The sequence below is a fragment of the Mytilus californianus genome, unplaced genomic scaffold (assembly GCF_021869535.1).
Source record: "Mytilus californianus isolate M0D057914Y unplaced genomic scaffold, xbMytCali1.0.p SCAF_3, whole genome shotgun sequence".
NCBI classification, from domain to species: Eukaryota; Metazoa; Mollusca; class Bivalvia; order Mytilida; family Mytilidae; genus Mytilus; species Mytilus californianus.
Genome location: NW_026262679.1, coordinates 106,288,361 through 106,313,760, shown reverse-complemented (window position 1 = coordinate 106,313,760; position 25,400 = coordinate 106,288,361). Strand labels below are relative to the sequence as shown.

General features: G+C 30.6%; 1 protein-coding gene across 4 annotated transcripts in view; it reads left to right on the top strand.

Moving 5' to 3' along the window:
- LOC127735685 (protein FAM53A-like) overlaps positions 1–25,400 on the top strand; it is a 40,860-nt gene that overhangs the window by 5,735 nt on the left and 9,725 nt on the right. Inside the window, exons 2-5 of one of the 4 annotated variants that reach the window (XM_052245945.1) lie at positions 1,026–1,072; positions 18,076–18,277; positions 19,973–20,033; positions 22,033–22,805. In XM_052245945.1, coding sequence (XP_052101905.1) covers positions 18,188–18,277; positions 19,973–20,033; positions 22,033–22,805 — 924 coding nt within the window. In that variant the 5' untranslated portion in view covers positions 1,026–1,072; positions 18,076–18,187. Of the gene's footprint in view, positions 1–1,025; positions 1,073–10,830; positions 10,917–10,951; positions 11,064–17,689; positions 17,789–18,075; positions 18,278–19,972; positions 20,034–22,032; positions 22,806–25,400 lie in introns of those variants that run through there. The other 3 variants (XM_052245948.1, XM_052245947.1, XM_052245949.1) reach the window with 3 other exon arrangements.

The window sequence follows — 25,400 nt, the reverse complement described above, 5'->3', positions numbered from 1 at the left end:
AGAATTATATTTAAGGGTTCATTTAGGAGATTAACTTGTGATGGAAAAGATTATAATTTCAATTTGAAATTGAACATTTTTATAAAACTGCTACTTGATCATGAAGAACTGATAATAATATATAATTTTAATGACAGTCCACTATCATGTCACTCACAAGTATTCAAACAAATGGTACCACCAGGTATGTGTAAATGAGAAGTGTGAAATCAATGACTAAAGGGAAATCGGATCATTGCATATAACTGACTAATTTTACCACTTATTTTCTGTTTCATTGTTGTTTTAAGGGCATTTGTTCTAACCCAGTATCATATTATCTACTTTAAATTGGTAACAAAATGTTTTATGTGGAAAGCAGGTATGTTCCTGCACATGTACATTGTTATTATTTGCACCTGTATGATAATTGTAATACTGTAAATGTCTTTTTCTATCATAAAGTTAACAGGTACATAGTCATTTTTTATAGCACATCTGTACTGCTTACCACAAGTATTAAAGATTAGTGAAATAAGTCTCATCCCCAAACAATGGAAAAAACAGAATTTTATCTTATCAGATAGACAGAAAAGTAAATTCGTTTTTGTCTTGTGCCCATAGTAAAAACTTTCTACAAGATAATTTTATCTGACATTGCTGTTATATGTTTTTTGGATTTTTCCTGCATTCGTTTGAACATAATTGGACTGGTTATAAAACTTTTCCATTATGTTTTGAAGTATTTAAACTAATAGAAAATCAGTCCATCATAATATGAATTTGACAAATTTTGCTAAGGTAGTGAAAATTCAAAATAGAAAAGCTGCTCTCTGGGATTTTTTTTTATGAAAAAGTGCTGCTTCCTGGGTACTTAGAAATGGACCATAAGTAACTTCCTGTTGACACAGAAATTGACTATAGTCACAACAAAATCAGCTGTTATTGATTTGATGAGGGGCTTTAATAAGCCTTATCTTCTGTTATAAAATTTAATATTGATTACATCCATGTTATATTTACATAGTGATAATATTTTGTTACAGATTTCTGATGGAGCAGTATTGGACATTAGTAGTTAAAGACCTTGAAGGTAATATTGTATAATTGTGTATTGACTATACATAAAAGCTCTGATTAAATACAGAAAAAAATGGGTTTTCCAATAGCTGCAAAATATTTGATTTGGCTATTTGTTCACATATAAACATAATACACCTAAGTTCTAAGGTTCAGATTCAGCAACCTACCATTATTTAGATTCAGGTAAGGTACCTAAGGTAAGTCTATGCATTAACCATATACGAAGCTCCACAAGGAAGGGAGGGGGGTGGGCTCCCTGCCCTCCCCACCCTATGTTTACCTCTGAGGTGTTATCTTTTTATACCCCACGCAACGAGTTGCAGAGGGTATAATGTTTTTGACCTGTCCGTCTGTCCGTCCGTCAGTCTGTCAGTCCTGTTTCTTGTCATCACAACTCCTCTCAAACCACACAACAGAATTTCACGAAACCTTTTTAGATAATAAGAACATACTATGTAGTTGTGCATATTGACAGGAAATTACGATTCAATTCTTTTTCTAGGAGTTGCGCCCCTTTGAACTTATTTACTTTAATGTACTACTGCAACAGTTTGTCATCGCAACTCCTCTCAAACCACACAACAGAATTTCATGAAACCTTTTCAGATAATAAGGACATACTACGTAGATGTGCATATCGACAGGAAATTACGATTCAATTTTTTTTCCAGGAGTTACGCCCCTTTGAACTTATTTGCCCAATATACTACTGCAACCTTTTGTCATCGCAACTCCTCTCAAACCACACAACAGAATTTCATGAAACCTTTTCAGATAATAAGGACATACTATGTAGATGTGCATATTGACAGGAAATTATGATTCAATTTTTTTTCTGATACAATTTTTTTTTCTTACACTTATTTTATTTCTCCAATGACAATGTGGGGACGTGGGGTATGTGAGCGCGCTCACTAAGGTTCTTTCATTAGATATATATATATATCAAGTTTCAGACATACATTTTAAGCTTTTCATTTTCTAAAGGACCAAAGGACAAAAGTGAACTTTTATTAGTACTTTTCATCTATCATTGAACTTTTGCACTTTCATACACATTTTTCTTCTATGACATCAAGTATTGTGTATTGTTATCAATTACTGTGAAAGTACTTTTATTCGTGGGAAATGAATTTTCGTGGGTGACTTTATACACGAATTTAAGTGTCCAACGCCTTTGTTTCTAAATCTAATGGCTTCAATGCTTCATTTTTTTTTTTTTTAGAAAACTAAAATCCACTAATTTTAAAACCCACGAACATGTAAATTTTGCTCAAACCACGAAAATTGACACCCACGAATTAAGTACTTTCACAGTATTGTTTTATAAAAGTAACTGTTTTTGTCACCTACATGAATAATTTATTAACTTATACTAGGTGTATTAATGAGGACAAATAATTTTCATTTGCAATAATGTTCAAGCATTTCAAATCCCTATCAGCCATGGATAAAGTGACTTAAGATTTTTAAGTTTTTCACAAGAAATCTAGAGGTTGATATACAGTCTGCAACAATGGAAAGTATCTATATTATATGTCAAGCTCTTTAAAATCACATTGTCTAAGGAAAAATGGAGCTCAGTGTGACCATGTACAGTTATCTTATCACATTGAGTTTTCATTCTTAAAATCATAGGACACTGGTTGCTTACTTGTCATCCAACTACTATTCATCCTGGATCCCAAATATATGATGATATGTACTAATGACTGCCTATATGGAGACTTAGGTCAGTCTAAGGCAACTGGCAAGGAACTTATAACCTTATAGTTGTCTATATTGTTTGGCCAGGGCAATGGCCCTGTATTCCAATAATTGTTTACCAAAGTATTGCCATTACCAAGCTATCAACAAGATAAGTCAGTGTCTATGGATATGTAGTTTTGTGTTGTTTATGCTGGAAAAGAATCTATAGTCAAGTTAGTAATATATCCAGCTTTCTGAATCCGATTGTATATATATATAGTGCTTTTGGTGGTGGTCCTTTTCACACTTTTGTATCAGCTTAAGAAACTTTTTTCAGAATCTTCACATAGAATGGTACTGTGCACCTATTTTCTTTATTGATCCAAATTAGTTTAGGGATACCAATTCTGTATCCCCACTCCTACTAAAACTCTTAGAATCCACTAATCTTTCTCATAACCATAACCGTATAATACCATTGCTGTGGCATCAACAATTGTTAAAAGTTTTCTGCTCAAGTCAGTTTGAAAGGAACAACTTGTGATTGATCAATGATATTTTCTATAAAGTTGCATTACTGTCAGTACATATCAGTCAACTATTTCGGGCCCTGACCCCTAGGTCATGATCCAGCGACTTTCAACTTTTAAGTTGTTTAAAAGAAACCGACAGTATATATATATAGTGATGTGCAATTTTCAAAGTTAAGTTTTCTTTTTAAATCAGTTTGATAGGAACTACATGTGATAGATCAATGATATTTCCTATAGAATTGTATTGCTATCAGTACATATCAGTTTGATGACTATTTTAAAGCCCTGACGTCGTAGGTCATGGTCCAGTGACTTTCAATTGATTACATGTACCAATTTTCAATGTCAAGTTTTCTGCCTAAGTTAGTTTGATAGGGACTACCTATGATAGAAAATGATATTTTCTATCAAGTTGCATTACTATCAGTACATATTATATAAGAATAAGAAGATGTGGTATGATTGCCAATGAGACAACTCTCCACCAGAGACCAAATTACATAGAAATTTACAACTATAGGTCCCCATATGGCCTTCAACAATGAGCAAAACCCATACCGCATAGTCAGCTGTAAAAAGGCCATGAAATGAACATGCAAAACAATTCAAACGAGAAAATTAATGGCCTTATTTATATACAAAACAATGAACTAAAACAAATGTGATGTTCAGGAACAAAGGACAACCACTGAATTACAGGCTTCTGACTTGAGACAGGCACATACAGAATATGGCAAGGTTTAACTAGTTTGTTGGCGCCAAACCCTCACCCTAACCTGGGACAATGGTTTAAAATTACAAAATAAGAACACACTATAAAAATCAGTTGAAAGGGCTTAACTCATCAGATCGATATAAAGCAGAAAAACATCTAACAAAAACACAGACTGGATGTGGCAGGGTATTTATACATCCTCTGCCTCATATCTTGACTTACATCTAGAAATTGACAATGATGGTCGGTTAAAAACTAAATTTTACGACAAAAGAGATAATTTCAGCATTTCCATTTCTATGTAGCAATATTCCAGCAGTGCCTGCATTCGGAGTATATATCTCTCAGTTGATACAGTATTCCAGGGCTTGTATTTCCTATCATGATTTCCTTGATAGAGGGTTGCTGCTCACAATGAAGCTATTAAACCAAGAGTTCCAAGTGGTGAAATTGAAATCGTCCCTTCATAAATTTTACGGACACCATCACGAATTGGTTGACCTTTATGGAATATCTGTTTCACAGATGACAATGGATAAGTTCCAATTATACGTAACTACAATCCCTTCCCCTTTTCCCAGAAAGTGACTTACTGAATTAGACTTATCATCAGGGTTTTTTCTAACATGAGCAAAACGACGGGTACCACATGTGAAGCAGGATCTGCTTACCCTTCCAGAACGTCACAACAGACACGGGCATAGCGAACAAGTTGTGATATTTAAACACCATAAGATGGGGCCAAAGGAACATCACCGTCCAGAAAAGGAAAATAAACAATAGGGAACGAAAAATCGTCCTGTTTGTCATAAATTTTTGTGTAGAGTTTTCTGTGTAAAACTGAAATATCTTAATCTAGGAAAGGACAGTTATTACTGTTTATATTTAATTTATTTAAATAAGTTCATATCAGTTTGTTGACCATTTTGATGTCCTGCCACTAGTTCATGGTCCAGAGACTGGAATTAATTAGAAATGTTGCTGTCCATCAGATTGTCTTTTTCTAAATTTTCTACGACAGGCAAGACATATCTCTGTGTCTACAGTTTATTTTTTAAAGTTTTTTGACTGGTTTCAACAGGGCAAACAATCTTACTGTAATAGTGCTAGTTCAAAACTACCAAAAAATCTTTATTGTATGTAGGGTAGAGGAAACATAAAAATTTTTGTAGGCCTTTTTGTTCGAGACTAAATATTGAATATTTTTACATACAGCTTCATGACTTTTAATGGTCATTGTTGACATCTGTATCAATTGTAATTCCACCAAAACTCACCTTATTAGCTAATTATATAACCAACCATGTTAATATTTTGAACAGAAATAGGTTTGATTGGTGGCCTTTGACTGTTTTCTGCTCTTTGGTCAGGTTGTTGTCTCTTTGACACATTCCCCATTTCCATTCTCAATTTTATTGATGTTGTGATAGTTTGTATTGATTGTCTCTTTTGATTTTATCAACTATGTCTCTAAACAATGTGTTAAACTCATCAAGTCATTACAAGTATTCAGAGATTTGTTAGTGTCAGCATTTTATATTTCCAACTGGTATTGAATTAGAAAAATGCCATTTGCAGACAATAACAGTCTGTAAGTTTTCTGATTAATATGCGGTTGTGCAGTTTTTGCTTGGAACAAATGCATTGTTCAATATTTGGTCTTCCAGGTGAATAATATAGATCTTCAATATATATATACAATGTTTGACTCCATAGCACCTACAAGTACATTGTATATACATGATATATGGAAAAGCAGATAAATGTGTGTGAAGGCGTTGTGTTGAAATTTTAACCCAATTTCAATATTATGCAGGTAGATAGCATTTGTTTTTCTAACTTGAATAACAATTGGACTTAATACAAATACCAGTTTGGATGCAACGATTCAATAATAATCTATTGGAAAAACCAGTAAGCTTGTATAAAAAAAAGAAGACATTTACAAAAAAGAAGACATTATTTTTTTTTTTAATATTTTGTGTCAAGAAGATATTATTCTTTTTTTTAAGACTTTTTGTTAGAAACCAGTGTCATGTTTACTTAAATCTGTATCAAATTATATTAATCCTTCAGATAATTGTAAAAATACATGAATTTAATTGTATTCTCGTTCTCAAAAACATCAATTTCTTCAATATGTAATCTTTAAAAGCACTAATCAGCTAAAGAAGTGTTATAATTGCTAATTTGGCTGAACTCGTTTATTTATGTTCAGTGACCATTTTAAACTTGAATCATTTTATAAATTGGTGATGACCATGATTTATAAAACTGAATAATGACATTGATGTATCAAAAATAGCCTTTGGTCATCTCCACTTTGTCATGTAATCAGTAAAATTGGACATAATTATACTTCTTAAGGTCTTACATGTAATACATGTAGTTGTTTTGTTGGTGTCAGAAAATTTGTCTGTTTGCAACTTTTCTGATGATAATGTTAGTCTTGATTTGTGGTGAGTTGTCAATTTTTATTCTGGTACATGTATGATAAAATAATGGTAACCTGTTGAAATATTATGCATTCTGTTAATCTTTATGTTGAAAAATTGAGATTCTTTTGCTTATGATTTAAGCATACAGATATGCTTTAGAATACCGGTATTGTAAATTCTGAAATGAGTGCAATCTTTTTATTAATGCCAAAATGGGACAGCATCAGGTTTGCAAGAATAAAATCTTGCATTCACAATTTCATTAGTGATTTTCCTTCATAACATTTTAATTAGATTTTGCATTTTTGCTAGTGGTCAAGGATTCGCAATAATTAATGTTCTGTATTTATTGGAAAGATTTTTGTTGTATTTTTGGTATGTTCAAATGTGATTGCTTCAAATCAATTTTTGTATTTCCATTTGTTTGTAATGATTGTTGTACTACTGTGTATATATAACGTGTATAAATGCAGTTCAAAACAAAGCAGTCCGTTTTTTCATGGGCGTTGGTGGTTATACGCCTAATGTTGCAGTTAATGGAGATTTAGGATGGACACCACTGTTTGTAAAACAGTGGCGGGTTATCATAAATTACTGGAATCGGTCACGATATATGGATGAGAATAGACTTAACAAGAAAATCAACTATTGGGCAGAGCAGAATTTCAGACGACAACTCTTAACTTTAGAATCTATTGACAATTTAAATTATGTGGGATACCAAACTGGTTTAACGACATTGACATTGATAAGCTGGGAGTTACCAATGTGATACATGTAAAACTTATGTCCGACTTCAAACAGAAATGGCATGAAAAGTTGCATAGTGACACTACTAGGCGAAATGGACCTGGGGGTAACAAACTACGTACATATAGAACATTTAAACAGTATGTATATACAGAGCTTTACCTAAACAAACTTATTATACCGTCACACCGAAGAGCTTATTCTCAGTTTTGCTGAGGTGTTGCCCCAATAGGGGTGGAGACAGGAGGCTAATAGAGTCTCCCAATAGATCAAATAACTTGTTTTGTTTGTGAAGATAAAATTGTAACGGAGGAGCATGTACAGACTGAATGTCCCTTGTACGGCGATCTTTGAGACGAACTGTATAAGATTTTAAATTTTGAAAACAAAAATTTCAGTCTAAGGCCGAATTCCTTGAAACTTTCTTTTATTTTAGCCAATGACACCATTAATGTGATACAAAAATGTGCCAAGACCTGCAAACTTATTTTAGACCGTAGAAGATGTTTTTTATACCGATAATAGATGTAATTATGTTTTATGGTTTAACCTTTTTTATAATAGCTTTTTGAGAATGTGTAAATATACTAGTTCCTTTTTAATCCGTCTCTCATAATTCTTTTTAGAATGGCATTAATAATTTTTACTTTTACAATATGAAATGTGTATACTGTATTATTGATGGTGAGACGTTAATAAATCATTATTGTTGTATTGTATATAATAATTAAATGATAGTTTCATAATTCAGTTCAGGAATAATTCCATAGCTGCTCTATCATGTGTTTTATGAAAAATACAAATCTTTAACCTTGTCAGTGATTGTCGTAAGGATGTAGTCAGGTGAAATTAAAAAAATCTGGAATTTAAAATTGATACTATAAATCAGAAGAGCATTAGTTAAGGAACAAAATAAGCTAAAAATATTGATAGGTGATGGAACTCCTTTATGAGATATATAATTTTTTTTAAATGGCTGGAAAAGGCTGACTGAGACTTTTACCCTATATTTAGCATTGACATTATTAGGGTCTCAAATTGTAAGAAAAGAAATCTAGAATCTGCTTAAATTTTCATAAATGACCTTTTATGATCTATTGAAGTCTAAAAGTGGGTGATATTGGGCAAAATATTTACCCTGTATTGTAAGAAAAAACCAAAGGAGTCCTAACATCTGACAAAAATTCCTAAACCTGACATGAATACATCCGTTATATCGTAAAGTTTTTGGTCCTATATGGAATTACATGTTTTAATGGCAGATCTTAAGTAGTTTCTGATTCAATTTAGTCACAGCCTTTCTAGACTTGAGAGTTTTAAGAGTGTGGTATACTGTATAATTGTCTATTGTTTTAGACAGGAAGTGGACTTCTCAGATGCCTGTTGCTGTCCAATTTAGCAAACTTGTATGGAGTTATTATCATTTTTTAATTGATTGAAGACATCCCTTACAAAAAGTAATATATTATATGTAACTGTATAAATCCTTTTTAATATAGATTTGGTAAAACTCTTTGGAAATATATTCTTAACCTGGTTTATAATTATTAATTTTAATACAAGAAAGTATGGGGGCTAAATATGAAAAATGAAAATTGCATTTTTTGTATTTAAAGTTCAAGTGTAGTCCTTTCAAATTAGGATTCATTTTGATACTGTATATATCTCTTAAAAATATAAATTATTACTGTAATTATCAGCATTTTTTTTATGTTCCAAAATTTGTAGGAAATTAATGGCTTGAAAGTCATTAGATGTATATCTATAGTGAGGCCATCGATAATTAGTTTAGTTTTAATTTTTTAAAGAGTTATAAATCGTTAATATATGCAACATGTTTTTCATTTTATTGCACTTTTTCATATTAAAAGATTTTTTATTACTTGGGTTTTCTGATGGAAAATCCAGTTATAAATGTGAGGTAAACCCTCATTGTAGTATAGAAGGCAGAAGGCTTAAACAGTTTCCGTAAATTATATAAGAAACATTCAACCAATCCTTTTCAAATATGAATATTTTGTATGTCATTACAAGATGTGGGTCAAGTATGATTTTGCTGATTTTCATTTCTACCATTTAGGATGATGATGATGGATGGCTGCTTAATGTCCAGTGGCAAATTAATATGCATATTCAGGACGAGAGCATGTTAATGTAATATGAATATTAACCCTGCTTTGTACTAGACTGACAGGCTGAGCCGGATTTTCAAAGTGCTAGTTCTCAAGGTAACAGTGCGCAGGAAGACATGTCACCTTACCGGAACACATTATTCTGACTCCGAGTCGATCAGATCAGTCTTTGGTCTTACTCCTTAATGCCACGTGCTTAGCGGAGAAGCAGCAAATACCAATTTTAAAGTCTTTGGTTTGACCTGCCCAGGGTTCCAACCCACGACCTCCAGTTTTTAAGGCGAACACACTAACATGAGACCACCCAGGTGGTTTACTATTTAGGAGTTATTTGTATCATTGTATATGTGTAACTTTCATCCTATTTCTTTTGTAACTTTCATCATGTTATATATATATATGTGTAAATTACATCTTATTTTTGTGTAAATTACATCTTATATTTGTGTAACTTACATATCATTGTTTATGGTCTGTGGTTCTCTCCTGCTTCTTCCACCAATAAAAACTGACTGCCACTATATAGTCAATAATGGTGATAGTAGTGTTAAACACCAATAATCAATCAATCATTCATTGTTTGTGTAACAGACATCTCATCTCCTTTCATATGTAAAACTTTAGCATTGAAGATTGAAATTTACTCAAAGTTGTTGGTATTACCCTGTAATTAGGGAAACATATCATTTGATCAGCTTGCTGATTTGGCAAATATGGGTTTCATAAATGTTTCTTCTTCTGGAATAAAAAAAAGAAAAAGAAAAGCAGCTAGTATACCTATTCTTAACATAATTTTTGCTGAATTTGAAGGTGTAATACCACCAAATCATTATAGTACGTCACATTCGGTTGCATACGAAAAAAGGTCGAAAAAAAATATTCCCCTGAATTTGATAGTTTTAGGTAATTAATCCTACATTTCATTGCAGTAAAATATTTCTTGGTCATAAACATATATCTTGGGTATTTCAAAGCACCATTATTTTTTTATTTGGGGTTTCTATAGAATATTTTGGAAACTTGAGGTTACATGGTTACTAAACCTTGTACACAGGTAAAAAAGAGGTGAAAATTTGATTGGTTAACTTCCAGTCATGGTTATTTTCTTATATGCAATGAAATGTTATGTGGAATTTTGTCCATAGTACTAGACAGGATAAAACTTTACTCATGCCTAGTATTTCTTTATTTGAAACAAAGATAAATTCTGCACAATTTTTTGAAAAGTGCAAATGTAACAAAGACTTAATAGGGGAAAATCAATGGTGGTATTACACCTGAAAGGATAAAAATGCAAACTTTGACCCTATAATATTCATTTGATTATAGTTATAATTTGATATTCATGACACTTTAGAATATTACAATGTTAAATTATTATCTATAGTTATCATAGTTCATCTCTTTCTTCATACTAAATTAATATCTTTATGCCTGCAGCTAATTAGGTTTATTAATAATTTACAAAGCAATAATCATTCGTTTTGTGCATGTAGGATTACTTAAGGTCATTATATGCTAATCGGTAGGTCACTATGGGATAATTAACCTTATTGGGACAAATAGGATTTGGATATACTGGAGATTGAATAGTTAGGTAAGGCATTTAATAATTTCAATATTGTAAAACATTTCAACTTGTGTTCTTGTGTTTTAAATATATTTTATTTTTGAAATTGAAGTGAAAATGGTTATAGGTTCTTTTTATTAACATTTAATTTGAAAGGAAGTTTTCTTCGTGATTGTGAGTACAGTTGTTTTTAGTTAAACATAAAAAAAAATTGTAAAATTGTCTTCCTCTAGCTTTGAGATATAGATATTTAGAACCATTCATATTTAGGTATACATTTATCACATTCCATATAATTTTATCTGATATTAGTATTTGTTATATTTATTTTGTACAAATAAGAGTTAAGTGTTAATGACAAGTTTTCATATGCAGATCATATAAAATGATCATGTGCACATAAATTTCAGAAATGCTAAGATCGTCTCATTAGGTTTGATAAAAGAGTTTTATTGTCATACTTTATTTGGCCTTTTTAACTTTTTTGATATGATCGTGACTGATGAGTCTTTTGTAGAAGAAACGCGCGTCTGGCATACAAAATTTTAATCCTGGTATCTATGATGAGTTTATTTACTCTATTTTTAGTGCCTCATGTCTGCCTTATATATTTGTTAACATGGTACTAATGTTATTCATTTCAAACACTCACAAAGAAAAGCATACAACTTTAAACCTTAAAACATTTATTTTCATTTTCTTCTTAAGTCAGATCTCAGAACTGTAGTAATTAAGAATTTAACCACCATGGGTTTATACTTTTATACAGAAATAAAAATGATTTTACTAAGTAAAAAGTTTGGTTCAAATTATGCAAATGTTTATAAAATATACACAGACAAGGTTGTTCGGTAACTTTTATTAAATTCTGCAACCAACAGCTGACTCTAATTCATAAACATAACAGTTGTTGCTACTACTTATTTTATACCCATCCTTGTATGTTTTATTGAACAACAGTTTTTAATCTGCTTTCTGACATGTTAGATGAGTTTTAAATGCTTCTTTGAACTGGCTTTGACATTGATCAGAATGTTTTTAATATTTCAATCAACTTTTTTAAATAATAAATCAACAAAAATGCTTTGAATAGAGAAACAAATTGATTCAGTACAAGTATTGGTAAACATGTTATGAACATAGCATGATAAATGGAAAAGAGTACTTTTTGAGGAACATCTTCTTTGACAAGAAATTTTTTGTATAGGATTTAATTCTACAGACAACCCCCATTACACCAGAATGATAAATATTATTTTTTTTATCAATGAAAGTAAAATATAGCAAAGGTAAGACTTTCAATATATACTTATATGTTTTTGAAATAGAATATTACCTATGAAGTATAAGATAGATGGGTTTTTAATATTTCCAATCCATGCTGTAATGAAGAGAAGAAAAAAGAACATATTGAGGTTAAGGTTTCCTACTTAGTTATATGAAGAAAGTATTCCATGAACTTTCCCAGCACTTTTAGTGTTAATTAGTATGTTGTTAAGAATATCTTTGGCTTTCAACTGGATACTGTACTTAATGGCTGACTTTCTTTAGATAAGTAATTGTTTAGATGGTGAAATAGTAATATAAGCATTTTTGTCATGTGGAGGCCTGTTATAGCTGACTATATGTTATGGGTTTTGTTCATTGTTGAAGGTTGTGCGGTATCCTATAGTTGTTTACATCCATATCATTTCGATTCAAATTGGAATACTGTGTCTCCTTATTTTCATATTATATGCAAAATTGCCATGAAAAAAATGATTTTTATAATTAATATGGATATTTTTATCTGTGTTTTTTTTCTGTGTTGATTTATAAGGTAACAGTTGAAGTACAATGGTACCAAGTAAAAAACAAGGTAATTTAGGGTCAATAATATATTTCCTAGAAATCCCTGGGTTCCTTTATTATTGGTACTTTGTCATTAGTTGTTGCATCAAGTTGATAATTTTTCTTCAACCTGCTACTGTTTAGTGTTAGTAATATTTGATAGTACATTTGAATAAATGGGTTTCTTTGAAGAATTGTAGTTTATTATTGCAGAAAATCTGTGGTTTTCTTCTGAGCAGTGAATTTGGTAACATTTTGTAATTGTGTTTAGGAAATTTCCTTTTCTCTGAGTAATTTATTTGATGATTGGCAGCTGTTTCCTGAAATCCTGAAAGTCCATTGCTTTCCTCTGAGAACTGATTTGGATTTATTTGCATTTGTTGTTTGTTTGATAAAAAAATATGATTATCTTCCAAAATATGAATTATAAAAGGAAATGTGGGGTATATGTCAGTGAGATACCCAACAACATTGGCAAAAAACCTCATTTAGTAACAGTAGATAACAATTCCTTTCTATTTTTTACAATAACACTAGTTTTTACATAGTTTTATGCCCCACCTAGGGGCATTATGTTTTTCGGTCTGTGCGTCCGTTCGTCCATCCATTCATCCGTCTGTTTGTCCCGCTTCAGGTTAAAGTTTTTGGTCAAGGTAGTTTTTGATGAAGTTGAAGTCCAATCAACTTGAAACTTAGTACACATGTTCCCTATGATATGATCTTTCTAATTTTAATGCCAAATTAGAGTTTTGACCCCAATTTCATGGTCTACTGAACATAGTGCGAGTGGGGCATCCGTGTACTATGGACACATTCTTGTTAGGACTGTTATGCTTTAAATGAGATACTTTGTTACATGTCTTTCACTTGTCAATACATTTTTTACACATTTTTAGACAAGCTCCCCTTCAATCAATGCCAAGGTTGCAAGAATTATATTCATTTTTACACATTGTTTGGGCCAATGAAAAATTCCCTTTCGATTGTGATAATTTTAGATTTATCACTTATTCACGAGATTTTTATTGCCCCTTTGGTTACTTCTTCCCTCCAAATGACATTCTTTAATTTTTGAGACCATGAATTAGGAAAATTATGCATAAGTTGTGATATTTGACCATAAGTTATGTTTTGTAAAAAGTTGTTTAATTATATTTATATAATAGAAAGCACCGTTGGTATATTTCCACTTAAAAAAAGAAAAAAGTTTGACTTCCAATCAAACTTGACGTTCATAGGCCCAGTGGGAGTGAACAAAATTATATATGTACCGTTAGTAATTACATTTTGAAACCATAACAATTAAGTTTATAATGTTTGCGTGTCTTGGGTTCTTGTGGAGAATAAGGACATTTTAACAGCACGTTTGTGGGTATGGTTTATCTGAAGTAATCACACATTCTATCGTTACCCAAATAAATAGGACCTCCTTAGTTATTTTCATATCTTAAATTTACAATTAAAATATTTGTAAAAAAATAAGAATGCTGGTAGTATTGATTTGGTGCCAAAGAATAATCTTAGCCTTTTATGTTTATCTATATACTTAGTATTTATAAAGGTCAAAGGCTAACACAATAAAGGTCTAGATCTTGGAGTTTTGCCAACATTTCTAAACACCACAAAATATTAAAATCACACATGATTGTATTGTTAGCTTAAGTACTTCTCTATTTCTTATTCTATTTATTTGATGAAAAGTAAAAATATTCATCTAATATATAAATAATTTTGATAAGTCTGTATTTGGACCTCGTCTCGATTTTCTGCATGAATAATTCTTTATGTAATCATTAAAATTTAATCTTTTCAACCCTTTAGGTTACTAAGCATCATAGTTTGTGAGAAAGTGCAAACTCTTAAGGCATCTTTTCTCTGGCATTGATAGATTTATATGTCCCTCTAACCTTGGTTTCATGAATGGCTGTTACAGTATGTATATAATAACTTTATTGCAAAAAGTGAAACCCTGACGGGTTAAAATGCAAACATAATAGAACAATGTAAATATCTTGAGAAAAAAAGAGGTGTTTTTAGAATTGCTAGACCTGCAGGCTCTTTACTTTGAATTTACAAGAAATATTTTTAGAATACATTTGTTACTTGAAATTAATATTGGAATAAAATCAGATGTTTGGTATATGTGAATGAGACAGCTACCCAAGACTAACTTTTAAAGTTTTAGTAAATGGAGATACAAATACTTACAGGTACAGGTTTTTTTTTATTGGTTTTAAGGTTTTTGGTAAACTTTACATCTATACATTATTATCATTTAACCACCTCCAAAGAAATTGGGGGTCAGAACTTAAAAGAGTTGTGGTCTGGAAATCAAATTTATAGAAAAGAAGGAGGTAGGATACGGTCTTTTTTTTCCTTGGTCCTTGAATTCAAGATCAGATGTTCACAACACTGCCATTTTTATCAGTATTAATTTTATTCTACTATTTTTGCCTCACAAATAGGTGACAGGCATATAGTTTTACATGTACATACTTCTGCCATTCCTTCCCAAATTGGTCTTCAGATACTAACATTTGAAATTTAAATATTTTGTTCAAAATCACATAACACAGACCCAGTTCGAAATTGACTGATTTCACTATAGTTATATGTCACTCCATAGTTATATGTGCCACTTTATAAAGTGGACAGCAGACAAATTTTGGGTTTCTGAATAATAACTTGAGAAAGCCTACATCAAATCAATTTGATGCTTGAAATTTGGAATTTTTATTTGGTTGTACATGTTTATAATTATGAATATTGAGTTTTGAGGTTTTCTTTTCATGTGAAAATTAAAAGATTCTTGTAAGGAAGGATTTCAGCTGTTTGAAGATTGACTCAATAGTGAAATAGATTTATTAAGATTTTATTTCAGCCTTTGCTTTCTTGTTTTAAAATTTTGGCTTCATAAGCATCTGTTTTTGATTTTCCATATTCAAATATGTTCATAGATCTTGCCATCACTATTGCTATCACATGTCAGGATAACAATTGAATTTGTTCACTGGAATACTGGACAGACTATACCTATTCATGTTTTTGACCTGGTTTGAACTTAATTATCAGGCCAAACTATTTTTGTTTTTCGACCAAAGTTGGAAATAACAGAAGCATGTTGAAGAAGGGTGTAGTATTACAAGACAGGCAATCAAACGTGTAATTAAATCAATTGCCGTAATGAAATTACAATGGATTAATACCTACAAGCCGAATTGTCACATTGCCAAGTATGTAATGGACCCAAAAATCCAATTAGGCTATAAAAAAATCTATCAATAGATTATAGAACAGGTAAAAAAGCTGTAACTGTAGGAGAAATATATTACATTTTAATTTAGATTATTGCTGATGAATGAGCTCGTATTGGAATATTGACAGAATTTCATAGAATCAATATGCCAACAGTGTAAATTTAAAAAACACAGTACTTGAAAATATATTATTTTGCCTATTACAGAGTATATATATTACACACCTTCAGTTTGTAACATAAAACTTTTGATATAATTTTAATAAAGTGTTGAAATATATACCGAAATTAGGAAAAGGTTTTAAAAGTCATTTAGATGAATTCTATATCTATTTGAGATTTACCAGGCGTTAGTTCACTGTCGTTTATAATATCGAATATTTGTACATTTCATACATGTATAAACTCAATGTCAACTGGAAAAGAAAGGATAGATCGGGGAAATTCCCTGAATAAACTTAGGAGATTACCAATAAGAACACACTTTTATTGCTGTTCTTTATCTCAACATTCACTGAAGGGTCTTAGAGCTTACAACAAGATTGAGATTCTTTTTAGCAATGACTTCTGTGTACTCTTTTACAGTCATCTAAATCTATGTTCTAAATTTACATACCTTGTTTTAATAAGATATTTTACATAATCATGCCAAGGATAAGCGTAGATGAGTTGCACCTAAGAAACTTATTACTACTGACCCAATTACATCTTTCACTTAATTTCTAACTGAATTCAAATTTGTTCTAATGGATGATAAAAATTATAGGACATGAAATATATCTATCATGGGTTAGTTTATTTTTCTTCATTACTTATATCAGAATTCGAAGTTTGAATCACTATTGCAATGCAGCTGATTGCATGTCCATGTATGGAGAAATTGCTGTAACATTAAAGTTACATTTATGTTTATTTGAAAGAAAACACATTCCCTTAATATTCTGCTCCAGCAATATATTTTTATTTGATTAATGGTGGTATTCTTAGCTGTTAACCACTTAACAATAATAGGTAAAATGCAATGCCAAAATATATTGCACTATACATTGTATGTACGATTTGTAAACGGATAAAATAGGATACATATTATGATTCATTAATGGGAAAGAAAACCACACAATTTAGATGTCATTTAATAACACAGCAAATATACAACTAATTAAATTCTGCTCCAGTTTAAAATAATTCAAAACTAAGATTTATTTTTGAGATTAATGTTGACAATATAGGTAGGCCTTAATTTCTCATTAGTTAACATTTTTGTGTGTGTGTAAGTAACACTTTCCTTTCTTCTGAGTCAGTAAATGGTAGTCTAGTAAGAGATAGCTGGCAAAAGTGACATATAAAGGATTCAATTTTTGATCCAAATTTCTACTCCAATATATGTAGGTGTGTTTGAGTACTTTATTAGGAAATAGGAACAAAATATTTATTACAAGAAAATTTATGATTTGCTAGTCAAAGTAACACTTTTTCTCAATTTCCATGAAAATGTACCTTTGAAACAATTTAAACAGTGACAAACTGATAGTAATGAGAGCTATTGATTTGAAGAAAACGTTTTCTATCAGCTGCTAAATAAACCGGAATAGAATTGTAAAAGGTGTAAATATTTGTTTATTATAGGGTGAGTAGTTAAGCTTTGTACACACCTGTGTATTTGCTTTTGATTGCACTCTTCATTTATTTCAAGTACAATATCATATTTACATATTTGACTGATAGTACCTATTGGCAGGGTAAAATACTCCCGTTATATTTGGCGTTTATAAGATTATCTGCATGAGTGGATCTGTATTACAAGTAGTTCACAGTGAGTTGGTAATCTGAAAGAACTTATTTATTTTGGTGTCATAGATGTATTAATATTTGTCGTCAAAAGGTCTTGTGTTACAATTATATTTTTTCTAAACGCTTGGACTAAAGTTCATTGGATTTGAGTTCTGTTGATTGTGTATTAGATGTTTATTTCTATGCCATTTGTACTTTTTGTTGAATTGAAAGCTGAAAATTGAATGGAAAACATCTCAATACTTTTTTTTTTGAATTAAGCAAACTAAATCACAGAACATTGAATTAAAAATATTAAACTTTTTGTAGGTTTAATGAATTAAAAATGTTGATAAGGACTTTATAATGTGAATTGTGTGGATGGCGTGATTCACCATGGAAAATATTGTTATGTGGAATTGAATCCATTGTGGATTACAAGATGATTGCAGTGGATATACTGGCTGATAAGCTTAAGGACCAGAAACTTGAAGAATGTGCCAAAACTAAGGGGAAATCTCCGATTACATTTGTAAGTCACTTATAAGTTACTAATATGTATTTAAAAATGAATAGAATGTTGTTTTTTTATAATTTTATACATGTATTAGTTAATATTACATAATGTTGTTCATTCAATATCAAGTGTATGAGGAAGTTTTGAAATATATGTCAAAATACTTTGCTTACTACCGCTTGTACTAGCTTCAAAGGTATGTACTTGCTGATGAAGGAATTTAATGCATATGATGTGAAGGAAGTATGAAGCTTAGTTGGTTAACATCCAGTGGCAAATATTTCATTTACAATTATAACTGAACAAGTAAATAATATATCAACTGGAGAAAGGGTATGTTATGATTACCAGAGGAAATTAAACCAAGGCCATATTTGGATCACTAAATTAATCCTCAGATGATGTCATTAATTGATGTTTCTGAAGAGATTTTATTCAGTTTTTTATGTGCCTGAGAATTTTTAAAATCTATTCTTGGCAAACTTTAGCAATTTTTATTGCTTCACTATTTTCACTTTTTTTTTTAAGAGTTGTAGATTCTTTCAGCTGGAAGACAAAACAATATACTTCATGAAAAACAACAACGTAAAAATTAAAAGTGACTTTTCTGTGGCCCCTTTTTTTAATCTTTTTCTCCCTTTGAGCAAAAAGTTGAAAATTTTGGTTGGTCTGTTAACATTTAGTTTTATTTAAAAGTTTACAAAAACAGGCAAGTTCTATGTATATATAATGTGTGTCTGTATCTATATATAAAGTCAAATAAGATTACTTATAGGTTATTTTATGTGGCTGAAAATATTTGCAGTCATCAAATGAGATCCCTATCATACATAAGATGTATTCATAACTGTCTAACAGATATCGGTCAGATATCGGTCAGCTATCAGATAAAAATCCCCATAAAAATATATGTCATGTTGGTCAGTTATTGTATATCATGAGGACGTGAAAAACAAATACACTGAAATAATAAGGATCTTGAGGGTTGAAAGACAAGGGCTAGAGGGTGGGGTTGGGTAAAGGACAGACTAGGACAACCAAATGACTTGGCAAAATGTAAATTCCAAATACTGTTGAACTATGCTAACCATTTATCACACTGCAAAATATATCAGTTATTTTTTTATATTATAAAATTTAGGTATGATAGGACAAATTCTCAAGTATTTTATGAGCTAGACAAGTATTTATGGAGTGTTCAAAGATAACTTCTACAGTGATTCTCACAATGTCAACAACTTTTATCAGAGTAATTTTAACTTAATTGCCCTGTTATTATTTGTTTGTCATCATAAAAGAAAAGAAGGTCACAGTGATCTACTTTTGTACTTATTGTTATAAAATTAATTTTTCCTGTGTGATGTTTGAATTAGTTTAGTATGAAAAGAAACATTTATTCTAGCTTTTTAATATTTTATGAAGATTTAACGGTCATCCTGTTGCTTTTGTTATAAGTAAATATATTTTGTCCTTTTCAATAAGACGCTTTTAAAATCATAATTGCATTTACCTTTGGGCATTGGTTATTAAAAACATGTACTAAAATTTATGTTGTTTCATATAACTTAGCCATATTATTACCAAAGAACTTAAGTAAGAGATTTTAGTTGTTTGTTAAAGGTGGATACCAATTTCATAATGAAGCTATGACTGGACATTTACATTGTAAAGTTGTAGTAAAGACTTAACATAAGTGTTTTGTAATTGTAGATACAGCCAGGAGAAGGGTTTAAATTGTCCAAGAATGCTGAGGCAGCCATTAAAGGCTCAGGTAAAGTAATGCCATTATCTATTTATGGAAAACCTCAGTTTGTAAATATTTCCTTTGGGCCAACACAATAATCTTTTCTGTTGAGCACTATATTAAACTGGCTGTGGACAAGTATTCAGAAATCATGGCAGTAGCATACCAAAAAATATCATATCTGGCTATTTTACAAGAAACATTGGCAAAGGAGAGTGTGAAAGATTGTTTAGTATTTAATAGGACCCTCTACTTTAGTTATGGACCAAGATTTTTATTGATTTTTATGAGAATTAGGTGATTTGGGGTAATTCAAAACACATTTTGACTGTCGCTTTCATGTAATATTATTAGAAAAGAAGTAATACTCATTTGAATACATTTTTAATGATAATATTCATATTTGTGGGTCAGGATATTGAATGATTATTTTTGGAAGGTATTTATCATCTTGATATGAAATTCAATAGACACATATCTATATTTACACGGTTAGATTGGGAATATTTCACTCTACTTAATTCTCCTCAGGATTTATATTTTGCATAATTATTTTTCTGAAAAGGGTCAGCAAGACTGAATAATCCTTTTAACATTTGATGTCAGACTTCCATTTAAAAGACATTGAATTTCATTCAGAATATAAAACCATGTTTATTTGCTTGCCACGATTTTTATTGTGGGCAAGAAATTAAGTACTTATTTTGAATTATTTTATAAAGCTTAATGCACCTATCTCTGTTAAACTCTAAAAAGTTCTGTCATTCTTGTTATAATCACTATTCAAAAAAGTGTCCTCCCCAAATCATAAAAAGCCTAGGTAAGGTCGCTCATTTAAAAATATATATATTATCAAATTATTCCTTGCAGGGATTTATCGCCAATGAGACCTTTTATGTTTCTTTATCTAGTTCATCAGAGCGAAAATTGACGTAACAACAAATTTGATCTTCTATAGTAATGCCTTGAAGGGGTATTATTAGAAGTTGAATATAAAATAGAATTAATATCCCCTTTTGATCACACTGAAGTTGTCAATTCATTTACGTCTATTTCAAATTTGTGTTTAGTCATTTGTCATTGCACAGCGATAAAATTTTAATTTGAATGCATAGAGATAAAAAATTAAATAGGTATTTAGTCAGTTCCAGTTAACAAAATGCATTTTTATCTATTATATAAGACCAAAAGACTTTAAGATATAAGTTTACCAGATTTATTTTTTGGGGGTTATCTAAGTTTTCTCTGTAATTTAATGAATTTAAAAGCATTCCATCAAATTAAAATTTGTAGATAGTGCTTTTTTATAATTGTGTACATGTCGAGCTAAATGAAAGATTTTAAAAGAACTAATATAAAGTCAATTAAAATGATTTTTTGAAGAAAAAAAACAAATACTTTTATTGTTGTTCTTCATCCTGAAGGTTGGTATTTATCAATGAGTGAAAACCAACACCTTTATAGCAATGAAAATAAATCCTTTAATTTTTTTTTTTATTAAGTGCTGGCTTTGAATATCAATTTTTCTTCCAGCTAGTCATCTGGAAACTAGTTTAGCTATTACAATCCTAGAATTCTGTATTAATCCTATTTGAATGTTTCTAAATAGGCTTGACCTATATTGTATTTGAATTAATTGATATTGACAATAAAGACAATTTCCTGTTAATTTCATGTTCACACATAACATTACAAATTAAACCTGAAATCTATTATTTTTTCAAATGAAAGTAACCTTGATTAATGTGTTCTGTTAAAATCATATCTATTGAATGTAAAGTACCATAAAACCTTTTCGCTGACATTGAACTTTTTTTAATGGACCTGATGTGGGCATTATAAAGATGAGAGTTTTAAATGTTGATTTTTTTTGTAAAAAAATGTTATTATGAGCAAATAAGATGCAAATCAGTCAAATCCTTGTATTTTGACTATTTAAAGCCTTTTCCTTTTTGAAAAAACCAAAATTACACTTAAAAATGAATTTTAATCCATTTATGTTTAAATGATAAATTTCATTTTACAGGGAAAAAAGTGTGGACAGTTAAATTAAATTCTGGTGACAGAATTTCTGGTCTTACAAAAACAGAACCTCATTCCATTCGTAAAAAATCTGATGAGAGTCATCATAGGACAGATGGCCGTCGTTCATATCACGATGACATTTTATCAAGAAAAGAGACTAGAAGATCAAGCCAAGATTTACAGAGGAGTAAACTGTCTCCACGTAAACAAACAAGTCAGGATATTTGTGAGGATAAATTGTCTCAGATCTCAACAGCCTGTGATAACGGGAATTCCGTAGACCCACCCACCAAAAGACATTGTACTGATGTGACATCAAAATGGCAGCCAAAAGAAACGTTAGTTTGGAAGCCTATTCCTGTAATTGATAAGGAACATCATTTTAGTCCAGCATTTAGTGATCATTTAAACTGTGATATTTTTACACCACCGGAATCTCCCGTACCTCGTCCGCTTTCAGCATCTACATATCCCGGTTGTTATGACAACATGTATAGTCCCATTGGTGCATCATGGCTTGAACAAACAACTTTTAACAAATTCAATGCTTTTAAAAACCGTAGTCTTTCTTTTGAGGATGAGATTTCGTGTAGTAACGCCTCAGGATCAACTTCATCTGTACAGTTAGCACATCATCATTACAATCACCATCATCGTAATAAAATACCTCGGTGTCGATCACAACCTTCAGTTCTCTATGACAGAAAATGTGGTATTAAACGTCGCAGAGATTATGAACATCGACCAAAATTAAACTTTCACAAAATGACTGAGGTAATTGTGTAGATTTACTTATTTTTTAGTCTATCTTAAGTATTGAATATCTATATTGGGTAATTGTCAATGAGACAGAAAACCATCAATACACCAAATATCTATCTAAGTTGAATATGTTCTTTCAATTAGTTATTGCTTTATAGTTTATAAATTTAATATTTATAAATGTTAGATAATTCTGTTGAAATACTGCAATTAAATAATGTCCTACATGTACTGTCAATGCTGCACTTGTCAGTAATTTGTTAAAAATAGTCCCAAAACATTTTGGGGGTTAAAGTCATTAATCATTTAAATAGGAGTAAGATTCTCAAGAATTGCTATGTTTTAACATGACTTCATACATAATTCATAGGTTATAGATGTATTTTTCCTCCATGTATGACAGTGTCATTTTTCAAATCAGTTTAAGCTCAAACTGATTTTTACAGTTTGTTGTTTTGTTCAATATTTATTTGCTGAATTGAAAGTTCAGGAACCTTTTATAGATAAATTAACTAACAGCCAGATTTTTGTTAAGCCTTTGTATATTGCAAACATAATCTTGGTTTACTTGATCTTTTAAGATAGTACAGGTAAGGGAGATTGACAAAAAAAACAGATTTTTTGAAAGGGATTTATTCAAAGAAAATTTACTATTTAAAGACGTACTTGTGTAATTGGTAATGTTCAGGTTTCAAGAGTTGTACTTGGCTTTACCACAAAATTTTACAAATCGTTATCGTTTGTTATATCTGGGACAGAAAATTCATGTTTTACAGTCTAGCATTATTGTAGCCCCTAGTCTAATATAAAATTAAGAAGATGTGGTATGATTGCCAATGAGGCAACTCTCCACAAGAGACCAAATGATACAGAAATTAACAACTATAGGTCACTGTACGGCTTTCAACAATGAGCAAAGGCCATTCGCATAGTCAGCTCTAAAAGGCCCCGAAATGACAAATGTAAAACAATTCAAACTAGAAAACTAACGGCCTAATTTATGTACAAAGTAATGAACCAAAAACAAATATGTTACACAGCAACAAACGACAAACACTGAATTACAGACTCCTGACTTGGGACAGGCACATGCAGAATGTCACATTGTGGCAGGGTTCAACTAGTTTGTTGGCGCTAAACACTCCCACTAACTTGGGACATGCTCGTTTTAAAGTAGTGTATGGTTTGAAAAGTTGCCCTTTGGACATGTTAAATGTTTTATAGAAACAGACATCTGATCTTGGTATTTTTAGCGGAAGTGTCAACTTACTTGTTAGTACCATGCTCTGAATAAAATTTACTCACTCTTTAAACCAGCCTTTTAAATGATTTACCTGCCATTCAGATAATTTACCTGCTCTTAAGATAATTTACCTGCCCTTTATATAATTTACCTGTCCTTTAAATAATTGTAACTTCAATGGATCAAGAAACAAGATATATATCTTTGAGCTTTGCCACAGACGAAATAGAGACTGCAGCATCACACACAAATTTAAGTGACTCCCAAATTTGATTAAAAGGAGATGAGGAGACAGCAATGCAACACATTAAAAAAAGACTTCTAGTCTTTGACAGTAAACAGGTTTATAGTCAATAGATGTCCCTTTTTGTTGAGTGTAGTTAGTTTGCTGTCTCATTGATGTTAACCTGATATAATTGAGTATTATTCTTTCTAGTCCCAGGGTGAATTATATTATTAAACTTTTCACCTTTTAGATGTGTAGCATTCTTTGTAAAGACCTCTTTGTAAAGACCTCTATTTTGACCTTTGTGAAATAACTCTATTCTGTCGGTTCACAAGATTGAGTCATAATATAGATATTATGTGGGAGAGATTTTCACACTTTACCAAACAAAGACTTTATTAATTTGATCCATTTTCACACTTTTTGATTAAAGTTAAGTTTTGAGTCTTTTATAATTGATGAATTCTTACACATAACAAAGTAAGCAGCCAATGTCTAATGTGTCATAATTTGGCAATTTGCAAAATTTTGATGTGGCAAAACTATTCTGTTGGTAATATATATAATAACAATGAAAGTTGTAGTTGTTTGTGCTGCATATTGATTCTAGAATTGTTTTAAATTAAAATATTTTAACCACACACTTTCCTATATACATATTTATTTATTTTGAAACAAATTCATAATATCAAATTTTTACAAGATTTTTGGAAAAGGATAAGCGCTAGGAATTGAAATGTCAAAAGAGATTTTGCAATGATAAATTATTTTGTTGATTCATTGTTGAAAAAAAAAATGCACAAACAATGCAAGATCTAAATGATAAAATAAAGTTAAAAAAGGTGTGCATTATATAAGGTATGGATTAAAACAAAGCTAATGCATTCTAAAGCATAAATTACATTCATGTATAAAGCTTATTGTGCAGTTGACAATCAGGAATATTTCCTTGTTCAAAATATAATAAAAAACAAAGGGATCTTTTTATCATTACAAATCAAATTAACAATTAAAATATCGGTGAACTGTTTTAAAACAGGTAATTGAATTCATTACATGATAATGATAAGTCACCATAAAGTTGATTATAATTTCATCTTGAATAAAGCTATTTTAACAGAATAAAAAAAAATTTATA